Raw genomic sequence first — 27,948 nt, forward strand, 5'->3', positions numbered from 1 at the left:
CACCCCCCCACTCCCAGGCACGTCTCTCTCCTTGTAGCTGGCCCCCCTGTTTTCAACGCAGGGCCGACGGATGGCTGTGTATGTGGGGACGTCCGCATGCAGGAAGTCCGATTTGCTTTTGACGCCTGTCCCAGAAGTGCCGGTTTGTGGCTGAGGGTGCGAGTGCCCCCGGCCTACTGCGTCTGCCGCCTGGACACACAACCGGTGCTCACCTTTCCTGGGTGCCTAGGAATTGGGACGCTGCGGTGGCAGCCGGCTGACCTATTTTAGCTCTGTGACAATACGAGGTGCCCGTTCCCTCACCAGCTCATCCGCTGATGGAGGCGCAATCGTCCACTGCGACCAGCAGGTGTCGCATGACTTTCCCTTCACGCCGCGTCCTATTTACGGTGGGACCACCAGTGTGCTAACTACTTGGACGTGGGTCGACAATCTTCACCAGAAAAGCTGAAGGGTGGTCAGAAGTGCCCAGAGAAACATTTCTGGGCTTGTTAGCATGTTGATGCCATGACGAGTGGCCATGTATGTGTTTGGTCGCGGAACATGGGACCGTCCCCATGGTCAGGACGGCTGCCTGCTCTGGTGGGACAGTCCCATGGAAGGATTAGTCACGCTGCTGCTACTCCGAGTAGCAGGTACCATAAATTCACCTCCTCCCCGGCACTGCCATTCTGCTATCACCCGACTGCGTACACATACAGTAGTGTATCTATGCTAATTGCCTTCATTTGGACAGACAGTTTCTGCCTTTGAACCGAATCCATACTGCTGTTGTAGTAGATCAGAGTGGGTCCGGCCTCGGAAAGGGATGTCCTGCCTCCCACAGCCCCTCTCCCGGCCTAATGAGAACCATCTGCTGGCTCCTTGCGTGATTCACTGAGATAGCAATTAATGGGATAGAGAACATGCTGACCCACAAGGCCGTGTAACTGCTAACAGACTGGGGAAGAACACACTGGAACACGTAAACAAATGGCCAGAGGTGTCCCACCCTCCATGTCACACAGGTGAATCCATCTCTACCTTTGCAGGGTCTGAATGTCTTCCCTCAGGGTAGATCTGCAGTGCCTTGTTTAAGGGCCCTCTCTACAGGAAGGGATGTTTAAAAAGAGGCGAATTAGGAAACAGAATCACGAGTTGACACTAAACATCGGTTCGGCGCACCCCTGAAACAGAAAAAGATGTTTGACAGAAAAACAGGATTGCAGCTGGTCACCGTCCATAGCAGGGTTTGATATTTTATGCAGTCGAGACGACGAAACCACGCAATTTTGCTCGTTGCTCTGTGGAGTCATTCCAAAATGAGATCCTCAGCTGCAGTCACAGGATGAGGATGAAAGGGAACACGGGCAGCATTATACTGCAGGGTGGGGGAATTCTGGGTAAATAGGAGCCAGAGCGGCAGAGATCTTCTCAAGCCCTCTCAACACATGCTTAGTATGTAATTCCTGAAAGGTGTGTCATAAATGGCATCATCTGAGGGTTTCCCCAAGGTCCTGACGACTCACCAGAAGCTACCCGTGATCAGCCGCTGGCCCGGGATGGCTTTGCAATGGCGGCAGGGTGCCTTCCAGCACAGCACACCGCGGGTAGAAGGCCTGTGGGCTCTGGCTGGCTGGGGTGGCGGTGGGCACCTCGCGGAGAGGCACTAATGGGGGTGGCCAGAGCTTTTAGCGCGCCCTGGCTAAGGTAAACTCCATTTGCTGTGTGTACATATGGTAGTAACTGCCTTTCTCATCAAAGAGGTTTTTTTTGGGGGGGGGGGTCATTCCAGGCCTGAGAGATATCACTGGTGGGGGCAGATGAGGAAGGGGGTGACAGATAAGCAAGGGGGAGCTAATGGGGGGTGTGGGGGGGGGGTTAACAGACTGGGGGATAAGAACTGATTCTGAAGTACCTGAGAGGTCTTATCAGCACCCAAACACAGACCCCTAGATGGGGATGTGGGGGGGTGGATTAAGACAGAATGTAGTATAAGAAACAACCAGCGAGAAGATGGTGTGAACAGGGCATGGTTGGGGGGAGGGGGGGGGGGGGGCTGCCCATTTTGGTCAGCTGGCTGCCATGAGATTTTCAATTCGTCTGCACACACATTTACATGTATGTAAGAGTTTTATTACCATGTAAATAATCTGTAGGGTTTGCAAACTGCAAAACGCTTTTGATGTAGCTAATTTTAGGTTTGTAATGGAATATTATAGATTTGCCGTATGACTTCTTGCGTGAGCGCGAGAGTCTGAAAGGGTGAGTTGGCAGCCCTGGGTTTGCAGGCAGTGATTATTGCAGCGACCTGGAGGTTCATTCTGTGGCCGCAAAGTCCCCACATCCCCCTCGGGGGGGGGGGGGGGGGGGGATTATAACAAAATGGGGTCTCCTGTGCATGACGAACCCAACACACACTTACTGCTTTTCCTGCCAATTAGACTTTTCAGAGTCGATTTTCCGTTTTAAATAAAAAATCATTTGAAGTGATTTCCATGAGTAACAAAGTGGAACACGATTTCTCTGACTGATTCCCGCTGGGTCACAAAGAATCCCCTTTATTCAGCACTAAGGGGTCCCCAAATTATCTGAGGTGACTGGAAATGATCAGCCTGGAAATGATTACCCTGAACACTTCAAACGGAACCCGCTAACGACCTTTAAAGAACAACATTCATAACCTTTGATGGGAGCCTGGTAGCAGCAAAGGGGATGTTTTTTTAATGAAATACGCATCCTCACCTCTGGCCGAGGGCTCCTCCTGGGTCTTCTGCCTACTCCTGGTTTCGGGTGGCTGTGAAGGTGAGGGATCACAGGGGGCCTTGCAGGAGTGGTGAAGACGCAGTGGTCAGCGTGGGGGCCAGACCCAACGGGCCAGCGCAGAAAAATCTAGGTTCAGGAAAGAATCTACCATGCAGGAGAGAAAGCAGAAGGGGAGGGCAGATAAGCCGATGGGCCCCACGGGGGCCGATAAGGGAGCTCAGCTCCTCTCCATAACACCCTGTTCTCCTTCCAAACAGGCCTCCGTATCCCATTCCTCTCACTGTTATCCCCTGGTCCCGCCATCCGGATGTCAGAATGTCGGAACGCCGAGAAGGATGGTGAGGCGTGTTCCCAGGTATTCAAAGCAACATCCATTTTTTTTCACTTGATCCTGTAGATGGATGGTTTATTTCAGTAATGTTTTCCTGGGTCCACCCGGTTTTTGGGATCAGACATGTCCAGGTGCCAAGTTTTTTTGCTCACAGGGGTGTCCTTAAAGGTGTGACACGTAACGTGGGTGGTCTCTCACAGACCCCTGTGTCGCGGATTTTTAGAAAATGGTATTTTCCCTTATGGGGACAAGGAAAAAAAATTGGTATTCACCATGTTGTGGGGACATTTGGGCCCCACAAGGTAAGGTATATTTAAACACACACACAGACATACAGACACACAGACACACAGACACACCACCCAGAGTCACTGCAATCAGTATGTGTAGCAGTCGCCCCCCCCCCCCCCCCCCCCGCCTCTGGGGGACGATTCAGTGTGACAGCGGTCAGCCAGCCTCATTTTCATCTCTGGGGGGGGGCTCTGTTTCCCCTACCCTACGGCCTACAGCTTGACAGAATTGGGCCCTGTCAATGCAGTCCCCAGCGACCTGCGGTTTCCAACCAGGGAACACACCGCAAGCCCAGCGAGATCCAAACTCGGGCCTCCGTCAGACACGGCGCCCCCCTACCCCCACGCCCCCCCAGCCCTAACAGCGCCAGTCGGCCTTCTTAGAGAGCGCCAGCCCTCCACACCAGTCATTACACGGTCACACAGCCCCTCTCACTAATGGCTGCTTAGTGCCCCTGTCATGTGACTTTAACTACTCGTTTTTCCATGTTAGAATAACAAAGTGGGCTAATATGACAGCTGAATGTATTACGGACCTTACGACTGCACTCTGTGTGCCTTCGCATGCTGTCTGTGTGAGGTAAATTGTTAGACAAACATCATTAATAGCTTTACCGCAGTGTGCTAATTTAAAAACTGCTAGTAACCATCGCCAAGATGAAGTTAAATGAGAGCATATGAATTAGATTATGTGGCCCATGAAGTGTTTAGCCGCAGTAATACTTTCGGCTGTGACCCTGGGATTAAAGAGGCAGTGAGTAATGAGGCTCTAGCTGCCATTTGGGCAGTTGTGTCACTGCTGGTACCAACCAGGGTTGTGCTGGGTGACCTCTGGGACAGGGGGGTCACATGGTGTTTAAAGGATGTGACCACGGGGCCCTCCAGAACTGCGAGGTACCCTGGGAAGGTACCAGTGAAGCAGAGGCAAACGGGGACACTCTCCAGTGTGGAGAACTTTTTTTTGGAGGGAACAGAAAAGTCAGTATGTGGGAGCCTGATGTTCCTCTCTGATTTAGCGTTTTCGCTGTTTTTGAGGGTAACCGCACCATTTTGGGTCTCTATCAATGTGGTTTGTTGGGTTGTTGGTGAGACACGTCTCCTATAGATGTGTTTCCGTTAGGTATAATCTCCAAGGTTATGTTAGTTATCAGTACCGGTGGTATAATGCAGAACGTGCAGAAACTATGCCCCTCCTGGATCTTTCCAGGCCAGTCAAGCGGTCCTTAAAGGCTGGAAGGCCAACGTGGGCTCTGTGGTGCTCCGGGTCGCGTTCCCGGCCCGTCCGTGGGACTTCGAGCCCATGTTCTCCGGGTGACAGATCAAAGAGCACGGAAAGGTATTATGCAAGTAACCTGATCTTCTCACCATTGTTAGTTCTTTCACTCTGAGTCCAACTCCATAATGTCCCCTGCTTCCTGGATGGAAATCTGAAAAGAAGTAAACTGAAAACGCCTTCAGAGAGAAGCTCCAGTGCCGTCGGGTCGCGGGATGGCCAGCGAGAATGAGGGGGTGTGGGGGAATTGGGCTGCACTAAAGCTCTCAGACAGCTGGGGGCATGCTGATTATGGACCAGGAGCTGGGGGCATGTGCTCTTCGTCCGAAACGGCTGTTCATAGTCGGGGGGGCAGAATCCAGCTGCACGGTATTTAGGGTGATCTAGAACAGGCAGAACAGACCCCACCCCAGCTGAGGTGCCACCCGGTTGGTTCGGTTACTATGATTCCACTGGTGTACAATATGAAATATGATGCTTGATCTATTTCCAGATACCTGTATCAGGAGGGATTCTGGGTGCAGACGCGGTGAGATCATCACCAAGCGAGTCTCTGTCTCTCTGTCCATTCAGCCACACTGTGCATCTTCAGGGACCTTCAGTGAGCACCTCTGTGCTTGTGAGTATTTTCACTCTCGGATGGCGCCTCCTCTTCCCCAGGAACACTGTGTGCTTAGAGTTCAAAAAGCAGACGGCCCCCCTGCTTCACCCAAAGCCGCCTGTAGGATCACCCACAGTCCTTTGCGGCTGTGAGCCGGCAGACGGCTTGTCGTCTTCTGCCCACTGGTCTTCTGAAAGTGAGGTAACGCGATAGGAGCCTTCAGCAGAGCTCCGCACTCCGCGTGCGCCGGGATTAAAGGAGGGACGAGGTGTTGACACGGCACATCTGGTGTGGACTCGACTGGTACGCAGTCCCGCAACCCCTGCTGCTGTCGTCTCTTTCAGAGCATCCAGGCCTGTTAAAAGGTGATAAAAGAGTGAAGTATGTCAAGGCCAGATGTCAGCATGGCAGTGTGCCCATGACATGGGGGGGGGGGGGGGTCATGGCAGGACCCCCCACCGCCTCCCGCTCACGGCCCAAGATCCACACTTGGTTCAGGTTCTGCATTCACATAGGCAGCTGGACGGCGACTTTGGGATCCTCCAGTGTTTATGTTCAGGGCATGTAACACGTCACCCTCTTCCAAAGAACTCCTCTTCTCCTGTTCTTCCTGACCCACTGCCAGACATGGTTAATATCTGCTGAAGTCCTGGGGTGCTGCCTTTTGGGCACAAACCTGACTCCCGAGCCCCCGCTTTGAGGTCGCACCTAACATGCAAAGTGGCGCATTGCTTTTAGTCTGCGCCGCATGGCTTTTGCGCTGCAACATCAGGTGACCCAGTGGCTCTTGCTCCGGCCGCTTCTCCTCACTGCCTGTTTGTTTAAATTAAGCAACTGCAATATATCTTCATAACCATGTCCACCGGCTCTGATCCTACTTCAGATAAGCTGAAGTGAATGTGCTCTGGATACGGACGGGGGCGGGGGGGAGCCCTAACACCATCTTACCAGTCATCACGATGTCTGGAGCGTGGGAGTTTATGCGTAAACACTGTAAGATTTTTCGGCAGCCAATAGGCCAGCATTCCACCGGAACACACAGGCTGCAGAATAGGCCCAGCACCATAAGCCTACAGAACCGTACTTACAGGAACGTGCGCGGTACCGTAACCCTACACAATCGTGCGATACTTCTGCTGCATCCTCACAAAACGAGACCAGTCCCATGATTCATTGCGTTGGGAGGCAAGTTAGCAAGACCAGTCTTTCCAAGACCACAAGTATGAGCTTCGCGTTTTTGGTATCGAGGAACACCCCTTACCTAGCCTTCATCTCCATCTGCTGCTCTCGTCTGCTTTGTTTCTCCTCATGTGACCTTTGACCCCTGACCTGAGTGGTCGGCGAATCCCTGGCTCCCTCCAAGCCGTGCGTCACCACTCCCCTTGTTTTCTCACACAAAGCCCCCCCCGGACCCTGGTTTTGTCAGCGCCGTGACCTCAGAGGGAGCCGCTCTGAAGCATCCCCATGTCCTTTACCACACTGTCCGCCTGAATCGCCATTGAACTCTGGTCAGTGTTCAAAGGCTCCTTTCTGCCAAACTATATTGTGCTTTTATTCTTTCTTGCTTGTGCTATTTGATATTTCATTGTGACTGCTTTGGTATTTGGATATCGCCTGTTCTGTATATTGTTATTACTTGCTGATGGTTTGTTATTGATTTTGCCGGTCTGTGTATAGTGTGTCCTGCCTGTTCTCTGCGCTGTGTGTATATACATTACACCCTGTCTGCTCTTTCAGACATTGTCCACAGTTCATTCTGTCAGGGAGTGGCTGACCACATTGTAAATAAATGGCATTCAGTGTAACTCTGAGACTCCCATGCTTCCTGGAGCAGATCTTCACAAACGCTGCTGTGAGCCGGTCGATTAACCTCCCTGTACGACACACTGGGATGTTTCGATTACAGCTTGGGAAGTTTTGATCCCGTCTGACCGGCATCAAGGTCCTTTGTTGTGTTCCAGGATTACGGCTTGGGTCCTTGCTGGAGCTGAGAGATTCTGTAAGCTCCATCTTCCTGCCCGTCTCCTGTGTGAAGGAATCCAGGAGAATTCATGGATTAGAGGGAAGGACTGCGAGGTGTTGGCTGATCCCCGCCGGCCCCTGTGTCTCCATTGCGTGCGGGTAATGGTGCTGTTGTTTGCTGAACTTTCCCAGCTGCCCGCCACACCTGCCCACGCTTTGATCATCATGGTGAATTAGAGTGAAAATGGCAGCATCTGAGGGCACCACTGCCACTGGGATGTGGGGCAGGTTGGGAAACACAAGCAGCGGGCAGGAGGGTGGGGCTGGTCTGTGGGCTCTTGGCAGACAGTGAGACATCCTTCAAACCTAGTTTTTGCGTCACTGGGGATGTCGATGGCCTTTTGTACAAAGCTGTTGGGGCGGGCTTTGATGGGACCGAATTTTCATTGGCTATCTTCTGACGGCCATGGAGGGTGAGGTCATGTGACGTGCACTCGACCCTGTTCGGCACAAACAGCCATCCGAGGCTGACCTCTGGGGGTCAAATGGTCAGAAGAGCAGGAACCACTCAAGGTATGTTGAGAATCCAGAGTGATGTAGCGTGTTTCTGCTCTTAAGATGGTTGACAAGGGCTCCCAAGCTACACGCATCCCATTGACATAAGAACCGCAGGTACTCTGTAAGGGATGACTGGGTTGTAGACAGCAGGAACAAAATAGACACAAAGACTAACAAACTGATGGTCTATAACTGCAGTGTCAGGCAAGGAACTTCCCATTCCGTCCCTCTCTAAGCCCCCTCCCCACCCATGCCTCAGTCTTTCTTGAACCCTAACCTCTCTCTCCATCTTCCCCTGTTCTCCGTCTGTCTAACCTGGGGTCCAAGCTTGACAGCGAAATGCAAAGAAACCTACTTTTGGTTTGCTGTGGAGACCCTGGAGACAGATCCAGAGGTGAGTGGTGTAATGTCTCCATCCAACGTGAGGTAGAAGGTCCCCTTGCCCTGTCCCAGCATGTATCAGCTGTCTACCGGGGCAGACATCTGCTGTGCTCTGCTCCTGAAGAATTTGTGTGAGCTTCATGGCTGGCAGTCATGCTGAGATTCAGCTTATAGAAATATCTCCTGTTTTCACAGGTGTGTCTGATTTGATGTGAAACAGCGTTGGATTCATGGACAGCATGTGCGTCTGTGTTTGGCCCGCACACAGTCAGCGACTGATTGACAAATGGCTTTAAAGCCCAAACTCTTCTGGGTGCCACACACCTGGCTGTTCTTAGCTCTCGTTCCAAGTGGTATTTTTCACACAAATGATCCGTAACACGCTGTAATCGCACAAGGCCGTGTGTACTGAGCTGCACGAGGTGTACAGTCACTGTGGTACTCAGAGTCCCCAGCATGTACAGTCACTGTGGTACTCAGAGTCCCCAGCATGTACAGTCACTGTGGTACTCAGAGTCCCCAGCATGTACAGTTACTGTGGTACTCAGAGTCCCCAGCATGTACAGTTAACAGCAGGAAGTGACGCAAGGGCCGAATCGGACCGATAGAAAGCTGAAACCGTGCGTCTGTGTGGCGAGCAGGCGGTCCTGGAGCTGTCCGTGGTTCTGAAGCCCATTATCTTTTGGGGCTCAAGGCTGGGTAGAGTTCACAGGTTGAAAGGTCAAAGGTCGCTATGCTGGAGAGCCGACTCTGGATCTCAGAATAATGTGAGCTGGTCACCTCTCCACCCCCTGAAGATCCAGCTTGACCCAGAGTCCCCTAGCAGGTGGAAATACCAGGTCATATATACAGAAATCCAGGTCATCACGAATCTCCTGGACAAGCTGCTGAAAGCACTTGATGGATATATGTCTGGGCAGATCAGGGTCCCCTGCTTTGGCGGGTGTTAATCACGGAAGGGGGGGGGGGCGTGATGGTGTTCCCCACCTGCCTTCACCAGCTGTTCACTCGGTCATCCTCTGTAGCTTCACAGAACGATGAAAAATGAGAAAACATCCCAGAATGCAGCAGGTAATCCACCCCATTTGTTTTTGGTTATGCCAATGTGCAATTGCCCTTAATGGTCTGTACTTTACAATGAGGGTCTTACTTCTTGAATATTTGAAGCATTTATCAAACATAAGTCTCAGGAGGGAGGTGCTGATTGGGTAGGTCTGTAGTTGGAAAATGTGAAGTAATCCTACCATGTAAAACAGCGGAGTGTATTTTGCCAGACAGATGATAAAAGGCACATGCTCTTTTCGTTTGGGTTTCCGCGCTGTCGTCACCGTGCGGGATCCTGAGCTCGGTCATGAACCTTTGGTGGGGCCTCGCTGTTCTTTTTCTAGCAGGAATGTCGAGGGTGACCTGTGTCGGCACGGAGTCTTGCCCTCGGCTCGTTGGGAGGACGCCCCATGCTCTTAATCTCACACCTCTGCTGCCGTCCGCAGAGGGCTGGGTTAAAAGGCACGCGTAATGCGTCTGCTCTTGGCCTCATGCCCCGGATAGCGGCTCCCCCAATGTGCTGTTGATGATAGCACCTCTCTCGCAGTGGCTTGGGGACCCTGCTCTGTTTGTAAACAGATGAACATGCTGCCAAGTACCGGCAAGTACTGGGCAGTACTAGGAAGTAATAGGGAATATTGGGGAGTACCAGGGAATACTGGGAACTTGTGCACTGTGTGCACCAGCTGCTTTGTGTTAAATTTCAATCTATTGGTGAGACAACTGCAGGTGTGGCCTGGGTTTGGTCTGCCTGGGCCCTGATATGGGTGTGGCCTGGGTTTGGTCTGCATTGGCCCTGGTATGGCTGTGGCCTGGGTTTGGTCTGCATTGGCCCTGGTATGGCTGTGGCCTGGGTTTGGTCTGCCTGGGCCCTGATATGGGTGTGGCCTGGGTTTGGTCTGCATTGGCCCTGGTATGGCTGTGGCCTGGGTTTGGTCTGCATTGGCCCTGGTATGGCTGTGGCCTGGGTTTGGTCTGCATTGGCCCTGGTATGGCTGTGGCCTGGGTTTGGTCTGCATTGGCCCTGGTATGGCTGTGGCCTGGGTTTGGTCTGCGTGGGCCCTGGTATGGCTGTGGCCTGGGTTTGGTCTGCCTGGGCCCTGGTATGGCTGTGGCCTGGGTTTGGTCTGCGTGGGCCCTGGTATGGCTGTGGCCTGGGTTTGGTCTGCCTGGGCCCTGGTATGGCTGTGGCCTGGGTTTGGTCTGCCTGGGCCCTGGTATGGCTGTGGCCTGGGTTTGGTCTGCCTGGGCCCTGGTATGGCTGTGGCCTGGGTTTGGTCTGCCTGGGCCCTGGTATGGCTGTGGCCTGGGTTTGGTCTGCCTGGGCCCTGGTATGGCTGTGGCCTGGGTTTGGTCTGCCTGGGCCCTGGTATGGCTGTGGCCTGGGTTTGGTCTGCCTGGGCCCTGGTATGGGTGCTCAGAGCTCAGCTCTGTTGTTGGGACTCTTCTGCTGCCTCTGCACTTTGTTTACGGTGTCATGCTGTCAGCTGTTAACATTACTACCCATCATGAATGTGCTCTTTCTGCAGTTTCCTGTATCCTGGGACAGGACATGTGTTTGTGTTCAGTCCTCATCCTGACCTTTGCCTGCTTCAATGTGCTTCTCCTTGCATCGACAGAGCAGAGACCTCCTGCTTCTGAGGTTTTGCCTCAATCTGTGGCTGTAAATCTGGGGCACTCGATTCCCCCTTAACTCTCTCCACAAGGACGTGTTGATCAGCTAAACATGAGCTGACCTCAGCCCTCCTTCAAACTTGCTCCTTCTTGTTAAAATTATGGACCAGTGCCTCTGCTGTTAACATAAATATTTCATGGCTGTTTATAAGCTAATTCTAATTAAGTGTGACATCACCCACCCCCCCACCCAGGTTATTGCCCGGATAGTCCCAGAACACTTTGGGTCAGACAGGGAGGTGTGAGAAGCAGACCTCTGTCCAGTCAGGAGAATCTTGGTCCGGGGCTGCCCATCTGTTACTCAGGGGGCAGGGGGGCATGTTCAGGTGTTCGGAGCCATCAGGTGTTTGGCTGTGATTCACGGTGGGGGTCACTTTTAATTAGTGTTAATCCTGCAGGACATGCTGGGCGGCCATGTTGGTTCATTTTGACGAGCCATGATACTGCCATAACGGAGAACATTTATTAACAACCAAAAGGACATTCTATTTAAATGATGTATGCAGTTTCACATACAGCAATGTGCAAACGCCTTAGGCAGTCTAAGAAAATTATGTTTAAATGATCTTCATGTTGGTGTAAAACCATGATATTATGTCTGTCAAAGTGCGACAGGGTTTGACGTGAGCACTGGCACACCTCGTACAGCTAATCAATACCTCATTGAGCTATTTAACTAATTAATTAAATAAGTGAGCTGGTGGCAAATCTAACGAATAAATGGAAAGGTTGAGGTGCCCCTGAGGAGAGGTTTGGGAACTGAAGCGGTGTTCATCTAATCATCCAACAAGTTATCAGTACCTTTTTGGAGAACAGAAGATTGTTTTTAGTGTTGCTCTTGATTTGCACCATGTTCTAATTGTGTTTTTTTTTTTTTTTCCTGAGCAAATGTTTTCCTGTGGATAACACCAGTAATGCCAGGACACTGGGCCCAGTGCGAGGAAGTGCAGATTAACGAGGCAGGAAAGCAAACTGAATTTAATTACACATGGTGATATATTTCATACAGGTGTTATACAGCTTAACCAGAGGACCCCCCCCCCCCGACCCGAACACCACAGATTAAAAGCACAGATATACTTTGATCAGGCCCAGGAAATTGTGGGTCGTGCTGGTAGAAGCCTGTGGGGCAGCCTAGGCAAACTTCACTGCCCCAGTTTCACTTTGTCTTGGATGATCTCCTCGGCTGGGGTCCAGGTCAGCACCCCCCAGAATATGGCACCCTAGGCGGCCGCCTATGTCGCCCAAAGGGTTGATGGGGATGGAGTGTGGGGGTGTCTGCATAGCTGTTACCCCAAGGCCTGATGGGAAGGCGGGAATATGAAGTAGGCAGGGCTGCGTGGGAGGGGGGGCAGTCTTCTCCACCAAGAGCGAAGTGCTGATCCAACAGTAAATAACAATAACTTACAATGGAGCCATAAAAATGCATTCCATAGAGTTATACTTTAAATATATTTCACTCTTTAAAAAACAACACTTTCTTTAAAAAAAAGAACAGAAGTACAGCTCCCAAACAACTCAAATAAGTCAGACATTTAAACAACAAATTATGAAGTTAGATGGCAGGATCAGTACAATAATGCAGAATTATATGATCATTATGAGGCGATATCTACACGGTGAGGGGACAGTGGACCTCGGCCCGCGGCCACGGCAACCTGCTGCTGCTTTGCTCCTTAAGCCTGGGCTGACACTACTAGTGACTCAATGGATGCATCCCCCTTCCTCTCTTCCGCACAGCCCTTGGAGATCTTTGGTCTGGGTAACAACCAGCCATGCAGGATGCACTGGGCTCTGAGGTGGGGCTCGTACAGGATGCTTATTTTCGGAGCTCTGGTTGCCGCTGATGTTATGTGGGGCCCTTACAGGCAAAGGCGGCGCCTTCAGAGAGACGCGTGTGCTGGGCGTCATGGCGGCCTAATGGGACTCGTCCCTAAGGACCGCCAGCGCCGAGCTCCGGGCCACTCATCCTGTGGGATCGCCTGCCGAACACGGCAGACGTATGGCAAAGGAGGGGCATGGGAACGGCATTGCTTTGAACCGCGATTCAGTTTCTTTCTTTAAATATCACATAAAATAAATAATTTATTGAAACGCAGTCAGGAAATTAAGGTGGAGAGACCCATGGGAGTGACCCAACCAGTGCGTCGGGGGGGGGGGGGCAGAGTCCCACCCCCGTCCCTGCCAGCAGCTTCCAGTATGCATCGCCGTGTGGGCCACCCGTGCACGCTAATGGGGGATCCCTCTCGCATCCTCCGCTTCTGAATTTTGTCCATTTGTTGTTTCCAAATTGCGTGGCATGCAAAGACCATCCCTCTCCTCTCGGCGCTGGGTCAGGTGATGCGGGCGTGTCCTGTGCAGCCCCCGCCGGTGGTGCTGGAGTCCCGCTTGGGCACGCTGGCCGCAAGCTACACCACAATGGGCAGGAAGTGTGTGGCTGTGTTTTTCCGCCGTGTCTTCTTGCCCCGCATGGGCTTGCCATTGGCCATCAGGCCCACGAACATGGCCTTCTTCTTGTTGCGCCACTCTGCCGAGGCGTAGGTGTTGTAGCCGTTCTCCTCTATCCGCTCCTTCAGCTTGCAGTCCGGGCTGAAGTCCCTCTGAAACATGGAGGTCACAGTTAGGGTTAGAGCTATGTGGTTATGGTTAGAGTTACAGCTCTAAAGCCTGCCTGAAGTAGCCAACTCTCATGGTGTCTCAGCATCAGTGAAGGCCTTAGTGGTTGAACACGAGTAACCTTTGACCTTTATCCTGAGTGGAGGACAGCGAAGCCCCAGAGGATGCTGGGTACAGGCACACCGTGACAGACACGGCCCTCACTGAGCCTTTCCAAACCCTGCTGCGAGGACGTGAGGTGAGGAGGTGCAGACGGAGGGGAAAGACAGACATGGACGAGACCGTGTTGTCACCCGTAAGAGTAAAGCGCCCCGCTGACCCTCCCCCCTGCTGTGGAATGTTTGCGTGTCTTGGGGCTGTGGAACTGAGATGTAACATTCGCGACACACACAATACAAAAGGGGGGGACGAGGGAGAGATGGAGAAGAATGGGCGGGCAGACGGCTCGAGTTTCCCTGGCAGGGAGCAGTGTCAGGCGGGTCGCGCTCGCGCTTTGAAGGCAGGTGAAGCCCTGGATAATGTTGCCTGCTTCTGAATGGAGGTAAGTACCAGCATGGTGCTATTCATGGGAAGGCCCTGCCCCCCACCAAAGCCCACTTTGGTGAGGGTTCATTCAAGTGCAGTGAAGTGGAACTGTCCTTTAAAACCATCACAAGGCACTTTTTTTTTTTAGGAAGAACAGGACACAGTGTTTCCCAGTACGGTATCAGCCGCGAATCGGGGGGGGGGGGGCAGGTTGACCTGAGGAACACAGAGGCTGTATCTGGCATACTGCATGAACCGCATTACTGCGTCGACTGCATTACTGCGTAAAGTGCATTACCATGTAAACCGCATTACTGTGTTGACTGCATTACTGTGAAACAGCATCACTGTGTCGACCCCTTTACTGTGTAAACTGCATTACTGCATTGATCACATTACTGCATAAATCAGTTTCACTGCATCAATAGAATTACTGTGTTGACCACATTACTGAGTCAACTGCATTATTGCGTCAACCACGTTGCCGCATAAACTGCATTATTGTGTCAACCACATAACTGCGTCAACCTCTTTATTGCATAAACAGAACGGTCCTGTTTTCAGACCGGTGTCGTTGGTCGTCCTATATTTTCTGGGGATTCACTTTCACCTGATCTCGTAGGGATCCCGTAGGGATGGGGGTGAGTGTGCACAGTATGTGGCCGACGGGATGGCATGCGACGCACTCACCGAGCCGTACAGCTCGCCCTTCTTGTTGATGGCCAGGTAGTAGTTGCTACTCAGCCCCTTGATAGCCACCACTCCCACTTCGACAGACTTGATCTCTAGGATACCTGCAGGACAGGGGACAGAGGAGAGCAACCCGTTAGCTATGTGCAAACTCATAGCCTTTACCGTGATCAGAACCTGGTATTTTACATGAGCAGAGCAGCTACCTTTCAGGCCAGATTCTATGAGGGCAGCTTGGTCTCCGTGGCATGGTAAGCGTGTTAACCCCCAAGGGTCCTGAAGACAGCATGCTCAAATGCTGCCTGCTCAGAAATGCTCTCAGCGTATCTGCAGAGGGCTGCCGGAGCCCGAATGTGAGCGCAGCTCCTCATTGGTCATTGCTAAATTACCATGTGACATTTAGGGCTATGCCACTTTCATCCTGTAATAAAACCTCACCATACAGCATGTTCCAGAAAGATCTGGCACATTCACAAACGCTTCAATTTGTCTGTGATCTCGCGTTTGTCAACCAGCCAAGGCCCAGCACCGCTAATGGAGGAATTGACATCCTTCACCAGTCAGAGTTCCTGCTCATTTTTGTTTAGCAGGGAGTTTAACTTAGTGATGTCACTCACATTCACAAGATGGCCATGTTGGCTGAAGGAACGACTTCCTTGGGGCGTGCCTCCCTGGCTCCCCCGCCCCCCGAACCTGTGTGACTTTTACAGTCCTTTCAAGAGGCTGTCACTTTGGTGGTGGTGGGGGGGGGGTTAACGGGATGGGAGGGGCCCGAGAACCTTTGATCAGAAGTTAATTGCAGGGGCCGTTTCACTTTGAGAGGCGGGCAGGTATGTCAGGGGCCCAGCAAGCCGACGGTCCCGCAGATCCTGACTCGGGAGTGGGGGGGGGGGGGGGGGTGCCACAAGGCATCAGCCTGCTAACCACAAGCACATCCATGAGCTGATTTAAAACAAACCAGGATCACCCAGAAATTGGTTCAATACCACACGCACTGCACCCTTTTATAACTTGACAATGGTGCTCAGAAGACTCACATTCAGAAATGAGCGTCGGACTCTGTCATGCCGGTTTCATTACAGCAGGTCCGAGGCACGGACCAGCTGGATTATGGGGCTTGAGTGAGACATGAGTTCTCCGGCTGCCGGCCTGGGCCATCCCAGCCCACACCTGGCAGCAGCGGCAGCGAGCGGCCCTGTAGTTAGACACGCGGATCACACAGGCTGTTTTATTCAGGATCTGAGGACCCGCCAGCCCCTGTGGATCGGGTTCCAACCATTGAGCGGCATGTAAGGTGACCCGGGCCGCCCCAGGCCCTGCTCCCTGCCTCGGGTTCCTGAACAAGGGGGACTGACAGGTGGGAGAGCGCTGAGAGGATGGGACAGGGGGATTAGGGGGCACCTGATGGCCCACCGGTACAGACCGAGAGCTGGGGCGGTGGGAGAGCACACACCTGTGTAGGAGTGCAGGGACACACACACAGAGCCTGCAGGCTGGCTGGGGGAGGGAGATCTGAATCACCTGTTGTGGGTATGTTTGATGTGGTGAGCACCAGGATGGTTGGCCAATTTGCAGGTAAACGGGCCTAAAACGCAGGATGCTGATGGCTGTGGCATTCAATGGACCCAAAGCCGGGATAGAAGGTCTGCACATACCAGGTACCCATGCAAGCAGCACTGCTCAGCTGAGTAATGCTCTCCTCTCCTTCCCTCTCTCCCTCTTTCTCTCTCTCTCCTTCCCTTTCACCCCCTTCTTCCTTCTCACAATTTCTCTCCCTCTTCCCCTTCTCTCCCTCTCTCTCCCCCTCCCCCTTCTCTACCTCTTTCTCTCTCCTCTCCCCTCTTCTTTCCCTCTAATTCTCCCCCCCCCCCCTCTCTCCTCCCCTCTCTCCACCTCTCCCTCTTTCTCTCCCTCTCCCCAGTACCAGCTGCTCCTGCCCTCCTCTGTGCCGGCCGACTTTAAACGCACAGAAACATTTTTATGGCCCCTACCTAGAATGGAACAGCCACGTTTGTTAACGCAGAAGAGTGTCTGTGTTCTCCACCATCAACATTCTTCTGACGTTACAAAGAGGAACATCTGCATCTGGAACAGTGTTTATAAGGCACACACACACAAAATCCAAATGCCACCCAGTTCAATTTACTGGTTAATTTAACCCTCAGAGTGCAGAGAGAGATTGAGGGTAGTTTAAACCGTAACTCTTGTTTTCCTTTCTGTGTTTCGCTTCCAGTTACTGCTGGGATCACTTGGGCTGACCAGTGTAATCGTCCGTGCGGCTGGCATAGCATTTTCCACTAAGGCTTTCCAAACACAGAGAGTAATTACGCCCCGTGCTGTTTCACATCCTTGACTGGGGCCTGCAGGCTCTCTGAACGCCAGCTAACCCACAACCTTCCAGGTAAGAACACGCCGGCTTCCAACTAGTATTATGAAGGCAGCCTCACTGTGTTTTTGCAAAAAGTTCTTCAGGGTGCCCCGACCTTCACCTTTGACCTGCGAGGAGGAGCTCTATAGCCAGCCCTTCCTCTCGCCTGCATCCCCACTGGTTGACTCAGGACTGCGGGTCAAAGGTCAGGTGGAAGTCCCACAGAGCGTGGAGATCTAGCTGAGTGAGCGTACTCAGCTGGTGGTCTGAAACCACGGACGGGGGGACGGGGGATTACAATATCACATAGTGGGACAGTTAGATCGGGGGCCGGGAGGAAGGGAGATGCCCCCTTGCGATGAGACAGTGTGGTCTGGAGACTGTGAGCTGTTGGAGTGAGAAATGGGGGGGGGGGATAACGTGTATTTTTTGGAACTTGGCAGCCTCTATATTTGTCCTGCCTTGTTCAACAAGCATGTAACAGCATTAGAATCATCCTGGGAATGCCGATTGCCGTCCTGCGACAGCAGCTCTTTCTCAGTCACCCCCCCCCACCACATAGCCCCCTCCCTTGCCGTTAAAAGAACCAGCATCCTCATTAAGGTCCCCGTGGAGGCCGCCTGCGCCGTACTGCTGGTGACGGGACCGAGCCCTTTGATCAGGCTCTCAGTCCTAGGCCGGCTTCCCGGCAGAGCCCGCCTCCTGGCCCAGGGCTGGGGGGCCACAGTTTAACTGGATCTGCCTGAAAGGCCCACAGGCAGCTCCTCAGTGAGATCTACGTGTGTGCAACACAAACAACATGAGTTTGTTAAAAAATAAAAAGAGAGAGAGAGATGTGTCAGCTCAGTGAAACTCATGGAATTTTTCATTTCTGTTATATTAAACTTTCCCCGAAGTCGGGACAAAATAATATTTATTCTACTTCCCCTTTTTTGATGCTGTTTGCTAACAGAATATACTTTATTGAGCTGCTGGAAGGCTGCCCCCCCCACACACACACACACTTATTCTTACGTATCCTTTTTTTTTTTTTTTTTTAATCGGGCATAGTTCAGGCCACACTCATTTTGATCTGTTGGGAAGCACAGAAAACCGTGAGGTGTGAGGACCTCCCATTCAGGCCCCAGAGTATTGCAATGTGGCCCTGTCCCTCTGCCTGACTGGCAGTTCCTCTCTGTATCGTATTACTTTAAGAAACCAGTAATTTCATTTTTTATTTTAGTTCAACTACATTTTCTTTACGGTTTTTCCGTTTCCTTAGAAGATACATTGATACCACACTGCCAAGCTGCACGCAATTTCATCTTGGCTGGGAACACTTAAACCAGCTCCAGATACTCAGGCAAATGCAAAAACACAAAACTAAACAAAACACAGACATCGGTCTGCACACAGAAACACACATTCCAGGTATTGGTCCTCCCTGCCCCTAGATGGCAGCAAACTACCCAAAATCAAACGCACTTCTATAAATGTTCTCTTCACACAGCAAGATGAAGATAAATATGTACTGATTCCAAGGCATTTTAATGAACATAAATTCAGCAACGTGTCTTCTATGTGAAGAACACCCAGGATGTTAAACAAGCAACACGCCATATGCGGTGAGAGTTGCCCAATGTTAGTGCTAGAACGTTTCGTTGTATTTTATAGCAAAGCTGAGCAAAAGATGCATAATGAAAATGTCACCAAATCATAGGAACATCTACAGGACATCACCGCAGACACAGCTTTGGGTCTGGCTGGTTTCTTGTGAGTGAGAAATGTGTGTCCGTGCAAGTCCCCCTCCACCCCCACCCTGCACATACACATCAATGTGGCAGCCAACAGACTCCAGGTCCAACCCCCCACCCCACCAATCTAAATGTCAGCACAGGCACCCATGGTGCTGGGAAGGGGGGCCTCGGTGTGGGAACCAGCCGAATTAGAGGCCAGTAAAGCAGCGGGGGTGGGATATGGGATCTGTGGCGGATAAGATCCAGGACTCCTGGTTCAGTCACCAGTTGCCTGAGGACTGCCCCCACCCTCTCACACACACGCAGTGGGTAATTACGCGGCATTCCTGCCTGCTCCTTAAAAGCGGCCCTGCTGCTCCTTCTCCTACATCCCCCCCCCCTCCCACTGCACGCTCGGGGGGTCAGGTGGGGGAGGCCCCTGCAGCCACAAGTCGGCTGTACCTACGAACAAACACAGCACTGGCTTCACCATATTCACTGCCATTGCTATGTTAAAATGCTGTTAGCATGCTGGCTAGTGCAAGGGTTAGCACATGTGCTAATGTCCAGGTCAGCACACTGGTTACTGCATGAGGTAGCATATGAGTTAGTGCGCAGGTTAGCACACTGGCTAGTGCATGGATTAGCACATGTGTTAGCTTGCAGGTTAGCACACTGGCTAGTGCATGGATTAGCACATGTGTTAGCTTGCAGGTTAGCACACTGGCTGGTGCATCGGCCGTGCTGGGTCAATCCCCTCAGAGTTGTCAGGCGATAGATTGCTGTAGTCACAGCTGGGCGGCACTCCTTGGTGCAAGATAGAAGTGACCTTAGGTGATGTCCCTGAACTAGTGAGTCTGCGCTTGCGGGTGCCCGATTGACAGAGGGGCTAAAACCAGTGCTGATGAGAGACAGATGAAGCTCCTGACGACAATGTCTCTGTGACAGGGGCCCGGTCCGTTTTGGCCTGGCCCACTGTAGCCACCAAATGGCACCCCGCCACTCTCAAAAGGACTGAAGTGGCAGGGCGGTTTGGAAGGAGGACACTTCAAGTGCCAGGCGGTTTGCGGGGAAGGAGGGGGCATGGACATGATGACAGCCAGGCACAGCAGCACCTCGGTATCGACTGGGATCTGACGGGTCCGGAAGGCGACGGGCCTGCAGCCCGGACCGGACCGGGAGCCTCACACACAGGCATGCCATCTGGACATGCTGGTGGTCGGGTGCAATGGGCCGGAGAATGCGAGAGCTCGCACGCAGGTCCAGGGCCGGCCGGGAGCTATTCAATGCGGTGAATCGGGGAAATCTGTAGCTTATTTCCAGAATGTTCCGCTGCACTGGTGATTGACGCCGCTGTGAATTAAGCCACGGACTGCGGGATTAGCTGAAAAACGAGACGTGCGCGAGGAGCGGAGGAGGAGGACAGGAGTGACCGCAAGCTCCAGGCTGGCCACAGAAAAATCCCCACTATGGGCGAATACACTGACCACGGGAAACAAAAAGCGAGAGAAGAGTTTGTCAGAGGCCTGCTCCGTTCTGTGTGTGAACAAGACACAAAAGCCCAAAAATGTGGAGAATCTGAACAACAAAGTGTTTGTGTGTGTGTCGGGGGGGGCGGGCAGGCCTAGGCTATGGGCACTAATATGAATAAGTTCAGATCAACGTGCCTGTGGGCCTCCCTATGGTCTGAGAGCTTGACCAGTCCAGTCCGCGGGGTAAGGAGGAGCTGCTCCCAGCCGTGGCCTGGCCGTTTTCACAGCAGACACCGGGGCCAGAGGATGCCATTTCTGTCTTTCACCGCGCCTGGCACAAATGGTACTCTCATTAAGCTAATGGGGGTCAGAGGTCAGCCATACATCTGGTCCCACGTATCTGAGGTTTCGGGGACTGGGGGGTGGGGGTGGGCAGGGGCCAGAAGACACGGGCTGCAGCTCGGTCATGCCAGAGCCGTGGGAGCATGTGACTCAGATGGACAGACGAAAGATGCTCCTGCGAACGAATACGACTTTATGGTGAAGGTTTTCATTGGTTAAGTCGGTCACGTGCTGATGAGCTGATTGGCTGAGATGGATAGAGTGTCTGCTGACCTTCCATCCCCCCTCTAATGAGCTCCATGCACACTGAGGTAATGACCCAAAGGGGAGGAGGATCTTCCCCAAAATAGGTCACGCACACACAAGCAAACTTACGTGTGCACAATCAGGGAAAGTTAGGCAATGACCACGGGGGCCACAGCCATGACCACAGTCAAACCACAAAAATCATCCGACACGACCGTGCCCGACCGCACTCGGTTACACGTGCGAAAGCAGCGTTGGTGAGTCACTATGTGGGTGAGCGCCATCAGAGGACTGGGTCCGACGGCACTGCAAACCTCCAGATGGTGATGGATACGTACGGCTGACTGCCACTCTGCCAACGGAAGAGGGCCAGAGGACATCAAAAGGAAAAATGCTGTTTGACCGCTGTACCTTCATGCATACGCCAAGTATAGTATGTATTGGCATGTATATGGCACTTGGAAGTACAGATTCTCTATCTTGCAGGGGCTGGGGAGGGACTCTACATGGGTGCCTCCATATTTACAGGCATGGGGGGGCGAAGCAGCCAAAAGCAGCGAGCCTGACACAGATCAAGTCCCCACCTGGCTTTAGGGTGTGTAGATGGAGCACACCAGCAAAGCGGGGGAAACGATTAATATACAAGAAGGTACGAGGGAGGAAAGAGCAGGCATGAAGCGGCGGAGGACCAGTGATTTAGTGTGACGAGAAAGTGAGGAGCTGCAGGCCCGTATCCGCCCCCCCCCACACGGGCAGTCCAGCATGGGGAATTTCCCCCCCCCCCCCACTGCTGGGAGATGGCTGCAGGAATCTGCTGGGCGTCAGAGGTCAGAGGTCAGGAAGGGAGACGGCGGGGAGACCGGGGCTAGAGCGAGACAGGGTAAGCGGCCAGGGTGCAGCACGCGGCATCCGACTGCTCGCATCTGACTTCTGATCCCGAATCCCTTTCCTGCGATCTGGTGTGATGCAGCTCCTCGGAACGTGATCTGCAGCATCTAGCGGAGACTGACTGACCAACCGCACTGGGCTTTCACAGACTAAGGAGGAGAAAAGCCATCTGTGTTTGACAGGGAATTCGGGGAAAGATCTCGTTCAAGGCCGTGGTATCCAGTTATTCGAGGAATTAATGTCAGGAGCCACATCTGATTGGCCAGCAAACACACCATATTAGCTGATTTACAGATTAGCAGATCAGATCTGACAACACTAACAGCCCACAGGGGCAAGTATCTGAGTCAAAACAACAGCAAATAAACAAATAAGATCATTAAAAATGAGGAGAACAATGGAAAACAAGATTAGGCACGTCCGATACGTTAAATATCTGCAGGAAATACTTTTTCCATCATGTGATATTCATATCAATTTGAGGGCACATCTGAGATCAGGCCGACTGCTTTTAATCACTGAACATTATTCCTCGGGAAAATACAGTATGATTGCAGCTTGGGCCGATAAGGGGATTATAACAAATATTCCCGTGCAGTAAACAAGCTGACGATTAGAAGTTTCCTGCCTGACACACTAACACTGACCGCTAGAACTGCCTTTCAGAAACAACCAAATTTTAATTTGGCCCTGTGCACAAACACAGTGAAAGATCCCCCCTAATCTTGGATAATAATTGTTTTAAAATGCATGTCTTTTTGATTACTGGTCAAACTCGAGCAGTGAATGCAGGCTGGCCCCCCCCCCAGCGGTATGCTTCTTTTGCCTTGTCCTCGCTGCATACGCATCCCTGAGAGGTCAGCCGTGCAGTCGACAATACGGACAAGCAGGAACGACAGCGCCTCTGGGATAAGTGTTACTGGGACTGGCCACGCTATACCCCCCCACAGCCTGCGCTGATGGCTTGGACTCTCTGCCCACCCCCCCCCTCAACCCCCCCCAACCGACCCCAACATGGACAAATGCTGGTGACTTTGAAACGGTTAGTGTTAATGGGCGGCCGTCTGTAATCCTAATTAAACTGAGGCCACGTTCTACTGACCCCAAATGGGGTGTCAATGCAATGGCCACCAAACTGGCCCACCCCCGTCCTCTGCCCCCCCTGCCTGATGAACAGCCCAGAGGCCTGACAGCCCTGCACTTTGGACCCCGCAAGACAGCCGGCAGTTGAACCTCAAATTGCTAAGTATCCTCGATCACTTGTCAGAGCCCGAGGATGCTAATTAAGGCCCATTTAGGCTTTCCTGTACAAGGGGGCTGCTACCCAGCAGGCTTTGCGGTACAGAATGGTGGGGAGACAGCCCAGCAAGGCAGGGGAGGGGGGTCCAGCCTCCTCAGGGTGGGTCAGTCCAAAACCCCCCCCCCCCCCCCCCCGAGACTGCAGCCAGGGCGTAAACTGGTTATTTGTTTGCCCCCCTGCTGACGGATGCCGGAGTGGAGAGGCTGACAGAAGTGATACTGGGCAGATGGATTCTGAAAGAGGGCCAGACAATGCAAGCCGGATTGGATTTCAAATGGAACATAGACGGGCCTTTTATGGAAAGCGGCGGAATCGCGAGAAAGTGCCGGGCCGGACGGCGACATCAAAGCACACAAAGGGTCGCACCTGGGCGACGCGCCTCTCACAGCGTTTAATTCTGCCCTGTTACCGTTTGCCGCGCAGGAAAGACAACCCCTGTGAGGCAGCCCGTGACGGACGGGACACGCCAGTGAAACGACCGCGGAGCTTTTCCCCGGGACAGAGAACAAAAGGCAGGGAGGAAGACAGCGACGGGTCCTGAGGAGAACCCCCGGCAGATATGGGGGGGGGGGTTCATTGTTCTGGAGAAAAGCCATCTGAATAAAAACGAGGGCTTTGTTTAAAGCGGCCCTAATGACATCCTGTAGTTATGGTGATAATTTGTCAAAGCTGATGGCGTGTCACCGTGTCACTGGCAGACTGTGTTCTTTATTTAACACGCGTGCACCATTATTAAGTGCAGAATGCCGGAGCCGGGGCTCACTTCTCCCCCGACTTGCCGGCCTGCCACTCACAGCCCGCGGGCCCCCACCTTAATGCCGTTAGCAATCGCTAATGACAGTGCGCCATCCCGCCGGGCTCAGAGACAGAGGCTGACAGCACGATGCTGTAGTTTTGCCGTATAGCATGTGCACTGCAGGGGGGTCTTCCACAGGACCGGGGGCCCGTGGTGCTGACGCCGTCCGTAAAGGTCACCCCGGTGCTGCGTCCCTCCCCACAGACTCCTCTCTCACTCCCAGCTCTCCTTGCGTCCTCCATTACACTCGACAAGGCCCCCTCCCAGGTCATTCTGCGGGGGGGGGGGGGCAGCCAGCATCAGCTCCTTAGCTAACCTATGTCCACCTTTGCATAGATGTTACAGAGCAACAGGGATGGCATGTGGCATATGTACAGCCATCTACAATCTGCCTGGGGTCAGACAGACCACAGAGACGTTGGCCATGATGATGCAACGGGGGCAGAACTTTCTCCATCCTGGATTCATTCTCCGCAAAATCAAATAAAGATCCAGCGCACAGGGATTGCAGACTGGGTGGCATAAACAGACCGTGATATATTTTGAAATGTCTACTGTAGCCTCGACCAGGTGCGATATCCTGGGGGGGGGGGGGGGGTGTATGTGTGGTTTAAATGCCCCCGAAACGCTCCTGAGAAATTCTCCTCCCTGGTCCGGTGGGTCCTGGCTGGACCAGCCCAGAGGGCTGGCATGTCTGCTCCTCCCGAGTCCCAGCCGCTTCTTCACAGCGTCAAGCGTGTGATTCAGCTTCCAGGACTAACAAGTGGGCGGCACGTATTGCGGACAGCGGGAACACCACGGATACCTGGGAGGGGAGTCTCTCCCTCCCTCACTCTCTCCCTCCCTCACTCTCTCCCTCCCTCACTCTCTCCCTCCCTCTCTCCCTCGCTTTCTCTGTCTGAGTGCCCGCCGTAATGAGAAACATCGAGACCTGGAGCGGTCCTCCTGAAAAATGGCTGGTTTCACTGTCACTCGTCGCAGCTGTGGACTCTGGGCAGGATCTAGGTATCCGTTTGGTTAGTCGGCATCAGGTCCACCCAGAAATCCTCAGCGAAACCGTCTGGAACACTATTACTGTTATTGCTCGTGCCTGGGGGTCACTGGGAGTTAATGACAGCCACATTGTCGGCACATGTGGTCTCTGGGGGGGGGGGGGGGGCAGCACATTGGCACAGAGAGGCAGGAACGGGGCGTGTTTTTCCCTCCAGTCCAGCATCACTGCGCAGCAAGCGGGAATGACACAAAGGCGGCGTGTGGATCTGGCATACGGCTGGGCGCAGGCGGGGGCAGCGGCGGGCAGGCAAGAGGAGTGGCAGCCGTGTGCTGGAATTCCATCGTCTGCGGGCCCCAGTGCCCTGGCTTACACATGGCCCCCACATGGCGGCGCCCCCCTTTATTCAGAGCCGGGGGGTGTGCAGCACTGCCCCTCTAGCAGAGCCTGGAGCCCCAGCTGGGGCAACTGTAGCCATGATGATGCAAAGGAAAGGGAGGGGAAGAGCAACGGAAAGGACCCACGTGTGCTTACTGTGATCTCTGCACATACAGCCTCTACAAAGAGAACACATGTGCTTACCGTGATCTCTGCACATACAGCCTCTACAAAGAGAACACGTGTGCTTACCGTGATCTCTGCACATACAGCCTCTACAAAGAGAACACGTGTGATTACCGTGATCTCTGCACATACAGCCTCTACAAAGAGAACACGTGTGATTACCGTGATCTCTGCACATACAGCTTATACAAAGAGAACATGTGTTTAGCATGATTTCTGAACAGAGAGCCTCTATAAAGAGAACATGCATGTTTAGTGTGATCTCTGAACAGACAGCCGTTACAAAGAAAACACGTGTGTTTACTATGATCTCTGAAAATACATCCTCTACAAAGAGAACATGTGTGCTTGCCATGATATCTGCACACACAGTCTCTAGAAAGAGAACACGTGTTTAGCATGATTTCTGAACAGACAGCCTCTACAAGGAGAACATGCATGTTTAGTGTGATCTCTTGGCAGACACGCATAGCTATGAAATCAGGTGCACCACTGTCTCCAACATCAATAACAGCCTTAGGAGTGTTGATGAGTGGTGAACGTGAGCCTGGCGTCCCTGGCATGGACATTGAGCCCCGCACAGCATGACAGAGATGTAAATGTTCTCTAAACTCCACTAAATGTAATTGATTCCAGCCACTGTGCTCTGAATATCCCGGCGCTCGGACAGCAAAGCACAAACAGTCTGTCTCCGACAGCCCAAAGTAACCCGGACGTGCGAACGGGCCAAAACACAGAGACACCTCGCCTCACACGAGCGTCTTTCCTGTCACCCCGTGTCCCAGAAGCGTCCTTGCAGAACCGCTCTGGATGAAGGCGAACGGGCAGGCGAACGGGCAGGCGAACGGGCTCTACTTACTGAACGGGTCGTCCTTGCTCTTGGTGCCGTTAACTTTGCCGTTTTTATCAATCCTAAGAAAGAACTTCTGGAAGGAGAAGAGTTTGCGGCGTCGGACATCTCCCTGTAAGTGGTTGTAGCTGCGCACGTGTCTGCCCACCACCACCGAGGAGTTGGTGCCGCGGGGCAGGCGGCCGGGGCGCAGGGCGCTGTGACAGGCCACCGGCAGCGAGCAGAGGAGCAGCACCAGCAGCAGCGAGAGGCAGGAGAGGTGGGAGCACAGAGCCACTCTGCCCTGGCTCACTTTCCATTTCCACATGGTGCTGGAGCTCTGAGGACCGGCAAGCACCTCACGGCAAGGAACATGCTGGGGAGGCAGGAAGAAAAGGGGCTGGGGTCGGGGGGCAAAGCCCCGTGCTGCCGCTGGGTCTCCCGGAGTCGCTTCCCGTCGCGTCCGAAAGGAATGCGTCAACATCCATAACTCGGAGCACCTCCGGCGTGTGTCAGGCGATCCGGCCCGTCCCGCTCCAGTGGGACAGGCTGTGGCGTGGGGGGGGGGGGGTGTTCGCCGCTGCCTCCACGCACGGCTGGATGATGAACGGGACGGAGAGAAAGAGAGAGAGAGAGAGGGGCAGACGAGGAACAAAAAGTTTTCAAAGCAAAAAACTCTCCATTCTTCTCAGAGAGTGGGAGAATCCAGAAAGAGGGAAGAGGAGCGTTTAATCCCCACTAAAGTCCTTCCGTCCTCCGCGGGTCCTGGGTGCCTGTCTGCTCTACGTCTCCTGGTCTCTGCCGCTGCCGCTCCGGGCCGAGTGAGCGCGTGTGCTTTGCCCTCCCGAGTGACTGAGCTGTGTCACTCTTCTCACCTTATGTATTCCGCACGGGAACCCAGATGTAATCTCTTTAGCTAATTGGCAGTCTATGAAAAGCAGTCGGCTTTGAAGATCTGCGTGTGTGTGAGAGAGAGGGAGAGAGAGAGAGAGAGAGAGGGAGAGAGAGAGGGAGAGAGGGAGAGAGAGAGATTTTTTTCCCTCCTCTCCTATCTGTCTCTCTCCCTATCTCACACCCCTACCCCCACCTCACTACCTCCCACTCCCTCCCTCCCTCCCTACCTCTTCTCCAGATTCTCATTCCCCCAGAGAGAAATGGAGCAGGTCAAAAGGGAGTCTGAAACGTCAGCGAGAGGGAGCTCCGTCTGCTCCTAGCTCCCCTTGCCTCCACTCCTCCTCTCCTCTCCTCTCCTCTCAGCCAGCAGGTCCATCCCGAACTGACCCCCCTCCCCATTCCCCTACATTTATTCTCTTTCTCACCCAGCTCCTTCACTCCTCTGTCTGCTTGGCCACTTCTCTGAAGCTTCGGCGCTCCAGCCGGGCCGGTCTATGTCCGTGACATGGACAGATACGGACCGACACAAGCAAACACACGTGTCCCCGTGCACCGAAATCAGAGACACCACAGCAACGACCCAAGACTGTCTCATACATTCCATGACAACCCCCCCCCCCCACCTAAAAAAAAACTCAAACAGCGTCAAAAGGCACTGCTGGCCCTCCCCTTGCCCGACATGTGCAATGCACTAATTACACCGTTAGCTATACTTTGTTGATAGTGAGTAGCCGGCGGGGCACGGACAGGCAAGCTTGGGTGGGGGTGGGGGTGGGTGGGGGGGGCTTCTCTGCTCTGTGAACTTCGCTGCAGACAGTTGGTTCGGCATTTCTGGAGGCTTCTTCCTCCTTAC

General features: G+C 53.2%; 1 protein-coding gene across 1 annotated transcript; it reads right to left on the reverse strand.

The window, feature by feature from the left end:
* Positions 1–11,863: 11,863 nt before the first annotated feature.
* Positions 11,864–27,172, reverse strand: fgf10a (fibroblast growth factor 10a). Its single transcript, XM_023808325.2, has 3 exons — positions 26,232–27,172; positions 14,691–14,794; positions 11,864–13,459 (listed from the first exon to the last, which is right to left on the reverse strand). Exons 1-3 carry the CDS (start codon positions 26,683–26,685, stop codon positions 13,268–13,270), a joined length of 750 nt encoding a protein of 249 aa, XP_023664093.1. The 5' UTR covers positions 26,686–27,172; the 3' UTR covers positions 11,864–13,267.
* Between the last annotated feature and the right edge of the window lie 776 nt (positions 27,173–27,948).

This window comes from Paramormyrops kingsleyae, chromosome 7 (genome assembly GCF_048594095.1).
Source record: "Paramormyrops kingsleyae isolate MSU_618 chromosome 7, PKINGS_0.4, whole genome shotgun sequence".
NCBI lineage: Eukaryota > Metazoa > Chordata > Actinopteri > Osteoglossiformes > Mormyridae > Paramormyrops > Paramormyrops kingsleyae.

Excerpts from the sequence above, each read along its gene's own strand:
- fgf10a (XM_023808325.2), bottom strand. The coding sequence starts at position 26,685 with ATGTTGACGCATTCCTTTCGGACGCGACGGGAAGCGACTCCGGGAGAC. Across the intron at positions 14,795-26,231 it reads GAGCAAGGACGACCCGTTCA|GTATCCTAGAGATCAAGTCT; the intron begins GTAAGTAGAGCC and ends CCTGTCCTGCAG. Across the intron at positions 13,460-14,690 it reads AGGGCGAGCTGTACGGCTCG|AGGGACTTCAGCCCGGACTG; the intron begins GTGAGTGCGTCG and ends TCCATGTTTCAG.